This window comes from Erythrolamprus reginae, chromosome 7, assembly GCF_031021105.1.
Source record: "Erythrolamprus reginae isolate rEryReg1 chromosome 7, rEryReg1.hap1, whole genome shotgun sequence".
Taxonomy (NCBI): Eukaryota; Metazoa; Chordata; class Lepidosauria; order Squamata; family Dipsadidae; genus Erythrolamprus; species Erythrolamprus reginae.
The window spans coordinates 84,621,920-84,631,188 of record NC_091956.1 but is presented as its reverse complement, the minus strand read 5'-3'; the positions used below and the strand labels follow the sequence as shown (position 1 = coordinate 84,631,188).

The 9,269-nt window shown below is 41.1% G+C and overlaps 1 protein-coding gene across 1 annotated transcript in view; it reads left to right on the top strand.

Annotated features, from left to right (window-relative positions):
* The first annotated feature begins 3,799 nt into the window (after positions 1-3,799).
* MMRN1 (multimerin 1) overlaps positions 3,800-9,269 on the top strand; it is a 59,440-nt gene continuing 53,970 nt past the window's right edge. Inside the window, 1 exon segment of the mRNA XM_070758011.1 lies at positions 3,800-4,444. Within this exon segment, the coding sequence (XP_070614112.1) occupies positions 3,897-4,444 (548 nt within the window). The 5' untranslated portion in view covers positions 3,800-3,896.

Here is a 9,269-nt window from a genome sequence, read left to right as displayed (position 1 = left end):
ATATAAATATAATTCCTTAGAAACATAGAAACATAGAAGATTGACGGCAGAAAAAGACCTCCTGGTCCATCTAGTCTGCCCTTATGTTTTATCTCCCTTCTTTAAAGATTTGGCAATTTCTTCCTCTTTTGAGGCTTTAGCAGCATATATTATCGGTTTCTCCTCCTTCTGTCTCATTTTATACACCTCTCTGTCAGCTATACTTCCAGACTCTTTATACCTCCTATAGGCAGCCTTCTTTGCATTGACTATAGCCCTTACATCATTGCTAAACCATAGCGGTTTCTTCTTCCTTTTACCTTTAGTTATTTGCCTTACATACAGTTCAGTGGCTTTTAAGATGGCCTTTTTTAATACAGTCCACTGGGTGCTCGCTCCTGCCATTTTATCCCTCCACTTTAATTCATTATTTAAATATTCCCCCATTGCATTTGTTTTTCTGAAATCCAATACTTTGGTTGCGGTATAGGATTGCTCACAATCAGTTTTTACATCAAACCGCAAACATAGATGGTCACTGCAACCTACATTTTCTCCCACCTTGACCTCTGAAACCCAATTCCCATTCGTAAAAACTAAATCTAGAATATTCTCCCCTCTAGTCGGTGTCTTAACCAGCTGTGCCAGAGCTGCTCCTGTAATTTTTTATGTAAGTTTTCATTATTTATCTATTTAATTTATGTATTGGTCAAACAATTATAGGGTGATAATTTGTACATATAAAACAATAGATAAGTAATGATAAAAAGTAGACAATAGGACAGGGACGGCAGGCACAATAGTGCGCTTACGTATGGCCCTTACATACCTCTTAGAAAGGGGGAGAGGTCAACTGTAGATAGTCTAAGGTTAAAGGTTTTGGGGTTAGGAGTAGAAACCACAGAGTCTGGTAGTGCATTCCAGGCGTTGATTACTCTGTTGCTGAAGTCGTGTTTTTTGCAGTCAAGTTTGGAGCGGTTGACATTTAGTTTAAGTCGATTTTGTGCTCGTGTGTTGTTGCGGTTGAAGCTGAAGTAGTCGTTAACAGGTAGGACATTTTGGTATATGATTTTATGAACTATAATTAAGTCGGAACGGAGACGACAGAGTTGTAAGTTGTTTAAACCAAGAATTTCAAGTCTGGCGGAGTAAGGTATTTTGTTGTGAGAAGAGGAGTGAAGGACTCTTCTTGTGAAATATTTCTGGACTCCTTCAATTGTGTTGATGTCAGATATGCAATGTGGGTTCCATACAGGCGAGCTGTATTCTAGGATTGGTCTGACAAATGTTTTGTAAGCTCTGGTTAGCAGTTCAAAATTACCAGAGAAGAAGCTGCGAAGGATTAGGTTAACAACTTTTAAAGCCTTTTCGGCAATGTTGTTGCAGTGGGCTCAAGACTTAGATCATTGGATATGAGTACGTACTCCAAGGCCTTTGACAGATTGAGGTTTTCAATAATTATGAATGTACTGCCCATGTGATTTCCCTGTGAAAGGCAGGCTGCTTTGGAGAGGGGCGGCATACAAATCTAATAAATAAATAAAATAAATAAATAAATAAATAAATAAATAAATAAAATAAAAATTGTCATAATTAAGGATTGCTTTGTTGCAATTATAAAACAGTAGGCAGTTCTATTTCTCGTTGAAATGGAGAACAGCAGGGCGAAAAAACCAAGGTCTTTCGCAAAATATAAAATAAAAAATCTTACATTCTTTCTTCCCAAAATGTATATCACAAATCCTCTTTCTCAAACAATCCTGTTTTGAATTTTGGATTTTTTTTTTTTTTAAAAAAATTGATTGGGGTGTTGCAATGCTTTCAGCCATGTACTATCTATTTAATGAATTTTACAAATTCATCATGTTTACTTCCTTTTTCATAAATAAATTGGGGTGGGGAGAGTTACACCATTGAGATATGCTGAGTCGTAGCTTAATCTCTAAAAATAAATCCATATTATCTTTACTGCTTTGTCAGAGATGTGTATTTCTCTAAATGTATGCCAGAAAGGAAAAAAAAATACAAAAAAGAAAGAAAGAAAGATAGAAAGTGAAAGAAAGAAGATAAAAGAGAGAGAAAGAGAGGACAAAGCATTGCATAAGATTTTACAATTGCACAAGATTTTCTTGGTGTGGTTTATGGATGCACCAACTTATTTTGAATGAAAACTCAACAGATGTCATCATAGTGGGAAAGACCAGATATCAGTAAAGCACATTTTGTGATTTTGTGAGAACTTGTGCAATGAATAGCCCTCTGTTCCTTCTTCCCAGTGTTCAGTACTTTAACTTTAATGAGTCTACGGAGAGGGGCGGCATACAAATCTAATAAATAAATAAATAAATGAATGAATGAATGAATAAATAAATAAACTTTTGTCAAAAAATATTTGTAATGGTGGCTGTTCATGGTTCTATTTTATTTTTAGCGCCTTATACACTTCTAAATCATTTATTTAATTGTAAGTTGCCAAGAAGACCTTTTGAAGATTGATCCTCTAAAATACATATGCAAAATACATATATTCCCACGATATACATATTGTGGGAAGAAATATCCATCGGGTTCAGTTCCAGGATTGGAGAAAGACACTGAAAGCATGGAAGCTGCTTGGAAAGATGGTTTAAAGAAACTGGTAGGATGTCACATGTAGTTCCAGCTGAGAAACATTGTAGAATGACTGTTTAATGCAAAGGGTGGGTTTTAAAAGTCCAAATACTTGTTAAATACATTAAAAAATATCTTTCCTCTACTTCACGGAAATTCGTTTTTCACGGGTGGTCTTGGAATGCATCCTCTGCAAAAACCGAGGGATCACTATATTGTGTATTTTATTTATTTTATTTATTTACTTATTAGATTTGTATGCTGCCCCTCTCCGCAGACTCAGGGCGGCTCACAACAGTGACAAAAAACAATATGTATTGACAAATCTAATAATTTAAAATCTAAAATAGCAATTGTACATTTAAAAAAACTAAAAACAAGGAACCCCAATATAAAAAACATACATACAGTCATATCATGCACTAAAACTACATAGGCAGGGGGAGATGTCTCAGTTCCCCCACGCTTGACAACAGAGGTGGGTTTTGAGTAATTTGCGAAAGACAAGGAGGGTGGGGGGCAGTTCTAATCTCTGGAGGGAGCTGATTCCAGAGGGTCGGGGCCGCCACAGAGAAGGCTCTTCCCCTGGGTCCCGCCAGACAACACTGTTTAGTCGACGGGACCCGGAGAAGGCCGACTCTGTGGGACCTAACCGGTCGCTGGGATTCGTGCGGCAGAAGGCGGTCTCGCAGGTATCCTGGTCCGGTGCCATGAAGGGCTTTATAGGTAATAACCAACACTTTGAATTGTGACCGGAACTGATTGGCAACCAGGCTAAGGAAGAATGCAAAACAGGGCAAAACTCATTTAATAACTGTCTTGCTTAGTTACAGAAATTTTGGGCTCGATTATTTTGGTCATAAGCCCAGGGCTAAATGTGACAAAGAAGTAACTTGAGATTTACTTACATCATAGAATGATTATGCAAGTGGGACCTTGGACCGGGCCACTCATGTTCTCTGCCGCTACTCAATGTGGAAGGGAAGTTACTCAACATCCCCACCCATCAATTGATTTCACTGACAGCATATTTCCATGTTCGCATTCGGCCATTCCCTCTCCTCCAACTTCAACAAAGGCAATTGGCATAATCCTCCACGGCTCCAAGAGGCCACAGGTCACAACCCACAGAAACAGGAAACGGGGCTTCCTCCGTCTACTTTCAAATACTCAAAACCTGTTTCCTTTCTCTCCCACAAACACAACCTCGCAATCCGGCGTTCGGTTCCAACCCCGGGCTGAAAACAACCAGCACAAAGCGAAAGAGTTCAGACAATATCAACGACAAACCGAGGTTCTCTCGAGCCATGAGAAGGTGGGAGATGTTTTCAGTGTTGCTTTTATTAACCTTGGGACGAAGCGGCGCAGGAGCTAATTCAACAGACCATGTTTCGGTCCAGGCTTTGGATTCTAGCACGGTGGAAGTAAGCTATCCTGGCTTGACTGGAGGTGTGGAGGCAACACCATCGATAACAGATTCTTCTGGGAATCCCACCACTTCTGTGTTGACTATAAGCCAGGATGGACGGGATGTAGAACATAGCACTGTTTCAACCCAGGAGGGAATTCACAGCTCTCCAAGTCCAGTTACAACGCAGCGAGAGGAGAATATCACCCTTAAAACTCCTAGCGGTGGAAAGGACAGTGACGGGAGTGTTGCAAATTCCAAGGCACCGATCCTGCCTAAGGATGGAGGGCACCCAGCACAGATCCAACCCCGAAAGGGTCCTCTTGAAAAAGAAACACCCCAAAGACCGGTCGTCAGCAGAACGTCCAGGCATTCGGGCTACGGAAACAGCAGCCCCCAGCAGGCGAAAGATAACAGGGGTCCCAGCTTTGATACTACCAGGGGAAAGTAAGCAGAAATATATTACCTCCATTCCAGTCTTAGGAAGACTGGTGTGCTTTATAGAATCCTAGTTAATTTTTTTTAATGTTTCTTCGTTATTTGACCCCTATGACAATCATTAAGTGTTGTACCACATGATTCTTGACAAATGTCTCTTTTTCTTCTATGTACACTGAGAGCCTATGCACCAAAGACAAATTCCTTGTGTGTCCAATCACACTTGGCCAATAAGGAATTCTATTCTATTCTATTCTATTCTATTCTATTCTATTCTACTCTACTCTACTCTACTCTACTCTACTCTACTCTACTCTACTCTATTCTACCCTACTCTACCCTACTTTATTCTACTCTATTCTATTCTATTAGCAGAAAGCAGTTGTTCTTTTTATTATCATTTTTAAATCTTTAAACATCATATATATGTATGGTATGCCACCGAGTGATGCCCGTGCCATAGGTTCCCAAGTCCGCCCCGAGTCCGCGGAGAGGGGCGGCATACAAGTCTAAATAATAAATGGTATGCTTGTGTTGCATGGTTTTTAAATGTTGGGTTTTTAATGTGTTTTCTTTTAAACATTAGATTTGTCACATTGTACATTGTTTTATTATTGTTGTGAGCCGCTCCGAGTCTGCGGGCAGGGGCGGCATACAAATCTAGATGGATCATGAGGTCTTTTTCCGCCGTCAGTCTTCTATGTTTCTATCTAATCTAATCTAATCCAATCCAATCCAATCTAATCTAATCTAATCTATACATATATGCATACATACATACATACTTGTTCAAACTGGATTAGGCGGGCTAGCTTCCCCAGTTTCAGGGTTGTGGATAGGTTGATCAAGCATCTAGTGCAGACTGAGTCTGGCAAGGACAATGAACCAATGGGATAGCTTGCCGCGGAAGTCATGAGAAAGGTGGGCGATTAACTGAAGCCACTCAACCGAGGAGTCACAGAGAGAAAGGTATAAGTGTGTTGAACTAGGCACTGCAGTGAGGATGAGGAAAACCATTGCAGATAGTTTGGTGACAGATAGAATTTGAATAGAATAGAGCTGGAAGAGACCTTGGAGATCTTCTAGTCCAGCGATGGCGAACCTATGGCACGGGTGTCACAGGTGGCACGTGGAGTCATATCTGCTGGCATGCAAGCTGTTGCCCTAGCTCAGCTCCAATGTGCCTCCGGCCGCACGAATCCCAGCGACCAGTTAGGTCCCACAGAGTCGGCCTTCTCCGGGTCCTGTCGATGAAACAATGTCGTCTGGCGGGACCCAGGGGAAGAGCCTTCTCTGGGGCGGCCCCGACCTTCTGGAATCAACTCCCCCCGGAGATTAGGATTGGCTCCACCCCCTTGCCTTTCACAAACTCCTTAAAACCCACCTCTGTCATCAGGCATGGGGGAATTGATTCCCCTGGGCCGTTTCCGCTTTATGTATGGTCTGTATGAGATGTATGATTGTTTTTTATATTAAGGGTTTTAAACTGTTTTAATTATTGGATTTGTAGTGTTTTTGCTTTTGTGAGCTGGCCCGAGTCTTTGGAGAGAGGCGGCATACAAATCTAATTAATAATACTAATACTAATACTAATACTAATACTAATAATACTAATAATACTACTACTACTAATAATAATTTTTGTTTCTCACGGAGGCTCTGGGAGGGCGTTTTTGGCTTCCAGAGAGCCTCTGGGGGAATGGGGGAGGCAAGGCTACTGGGCCCACCAAAAGTTGGGAAACAGTCCGTTTCCGGTCTCCAGAGGGTAGGGGAAGCTGTTTTTGCCCTCCCCAGGCATTGAATGATGAGTGTGGGAACTCACACATGCGCAATAGCGTGCATGCATGCTCTTTCAGCACCCGAGGACAAAAAGGTTTGCCTTCACTGTTCTAGTCCAACCCCCTGCTCAAGTTGGACTCCCGGTGCCATTTCAGAGAAGTGACTGTCCAGTCTCTGGTATACTTTATTTTATGTGTGGTACTTGTTTTCATTGCGATTAATTGCTGCTTTGTTTTTAATGTTTTTATTTTACATTTATTTTGATTATTATAACTGTCAAGAGACTTTATTAGCTGGCAGCATATTAAGCATGGAACACTAAAAAAAACCAACCCCAAACCATTGAATAAGAATTAATATTAAACACAAAGTAATTTTGATAGGTTTGGGGCGTTTAAGGTATGGCACACTGCTTCTGACTGTAAAAGATATAAATAATTCTCCTTTAACCTTCTGGATTTTTAATTTTCGAAATGCAGTTGCTTGAATAGCACAGATAACGACTCTGGGCAGAATTAAGCTATTTGTTCAGATGATTCACAGAGACAATCTGTACAAATTGTAAGAGCGCTAAAACTCTTAGTTGTCTCATGCCTTTCCCCCTTGCTTTATCATTCCCATGCAGCCTGGAATAATAGCAATTGGCTACTGTCTCGCATGATATTACAGCCATAAATTTAATAATAGGAACCAGAAAACACTTGACTTTAGTTTACAACACGGTCTTAAAAATGGTTATGAGCTAAGGACTGAAGAATATAATACTGGAATTTGGAAACCTTCCCTCTTCAATCTTCCCTCTCCCTCCCTCTCTCAACTCCCTCCCTTCCTCCTTCCTCCCCCCCTCCCTCTCTTCCTCCCTCCCTCTCTTCCTCCCTCCCTCCCTTCCTTCCAACCTTCTTCACTTGGATGTCCATGCTTTCCTTCCTTCCTTCCTTCTTTCCTTCCTTCCTTCTTTCCTTCCTTCCTTCCTTCTTTCCTTCCTTCTTTCCTTCTTTCTTTCCTTCCTTCCTTCTCTCCTTCCTTCCCTCCTTCCTTCCTTCCTCCCTTCTTTTTCTTCTTTGCATCTACCCTTTTAGAAAGGAGGCAGTTATATAACCTGCAACTGTTATTCGTGAGCTATAAATAAACATGTTAATTGCTGACAACATATACAGGAGTTTATTTAAAAAATCCAAAGCACTAAATATCAGTACAGGTTTTCCCAACCTCCTTCACGCTGTGAAGATTACGGGGTATCAGTGTACAGCAATATAAGTGGGGTTGTTGGAAGAGTGTGGGAAACGGCATGCAAAGAATGTAACACAGAATTTCTTTTCCTGTCAAAATGAATTTATTATATGATTCTTCCCACTGTGATATACAAATATTTGTCCTCCCAATTGGCAGATTGACCCAAAATCTCCCTGTTCTGAAAAAAACTGCTATCTAGAAACTTTAATTATTCCTTTTTTGGCTGCTTCCTTATTAGCAAAGCTTCCTCAATTCTTATATTTAAAAAAACCTTGTTGTACAGTATGTATAAGCCACGAGTCTGTATTGTTCTTTTTCTATACACAATTTAGTTGTAAGAGAAGAGGGATGATTCTATGGCTATGCTTCAATCCAGTTGTCTATGCGCTGGGTAAAATACACCACGTCTAACTGATTTGCTTAAATGATACCTTGGAGGGAGACAATGAATACACAGAAGGCCATTTTTAAAAAAATAACCAGAAAACTACTTTCCGTATTTCCTATAGAGCAGCCTTTGAGTAATGAAAGCTTTATAAATACCCTGTTTCCCCGAAAATAAGACGTACCCCGAAAGTAAGGCATGTCAGAGGTTTTGCAGAATTTGCTAATATAAGGCACCCCCTGAAAATAAGGCGTAGTCAAGTTTACATACGGTACGGTGGAAAAACATACGGTACCATTCAAAGCTGTTCATAGCGGTACCGTAATAATGTGGCGCCCCCTGCTGGCCCCTTCCATCGCTTTGTACCGTCCAGTACAGTCTGCTGCTGTCTCACCGCCATTACAGTCTCCACTACAGTGCGTAGACTGTAGCTCCTCTGGTGGCCGGAAGCTGCAATAGCGGGAGTATACGGTTGTGCCATATAAGTACCGTCGTTTGTGTGTGTGGGTGCCATACTGACAGGTACCGTACCGTAATCAGTGTACCGTACGGTACACTTTCTTTGGGGGTGTCAGCTTTTCTGCCTGTGAATTTGTCTAATTTGAAAAATATAAGACACCCCCCCACCGAAAATAAGACATAGCACAACTTTTGGAGCAAAAATTAATATAAGACACTGTCTTATTTTTGGGGAAACATGGTAGCAATTTTTAGATCAAGTATCTGAAGTTCTGCTAACTTGTTTCTCTATGAGTTGATTGCTACAAACTTGAAAGTAAAAGGAGTTACACTGCTCTGTGGACATTCGGACAGTAGATTATCCATGTATCTTCAGCCTTCACCCCCATTCTTACTCCTTTTTTCCCTGCCACTGTTTGATAGAAACATAGAAGATTGATGGCAGAAAAAGACCTCATGGTCCATCTAGTCTGCCCTTATACTATTTCCTGTATTTTATCTCAGCATAGATATATGTTTATCCCAGGCATGTTTAAACTCAGTTACTGTGTTTAGTCGATGGGACCCGGAGAAGGCCGACTCTGTGGGACCTTATCGGTCGCTGGGATTCGTGCGGTAGCAGGCGGTTCCGGAGGTAATCTGGTCCAATGCCATGTAGGGCTTTAAAGGTCATAACCAACACTTTGAATTGTGACCGGAAACTGATCGGCAGCCAATGCAAGCCACGGATTGTTGAAGAAACGTGGGCGAATCTTGGAAGCCCCACGATGGCTCTCGCGGCTGCGTTCTGCACGATCTGAAGTTTCCGAACACTTTTCAGAGGTAGCCCCATATACCAAAATGTCCTTCCTGTTAGTGACTACTTCGCCTTCACTTCATCTTCATCACTTCATCTTCAACCACAACAACACACAAGCACATAATAGATTTAAACTAAATGTCATCCTCTCTAAACTAAAGTGAAAAAAATGCGACTTC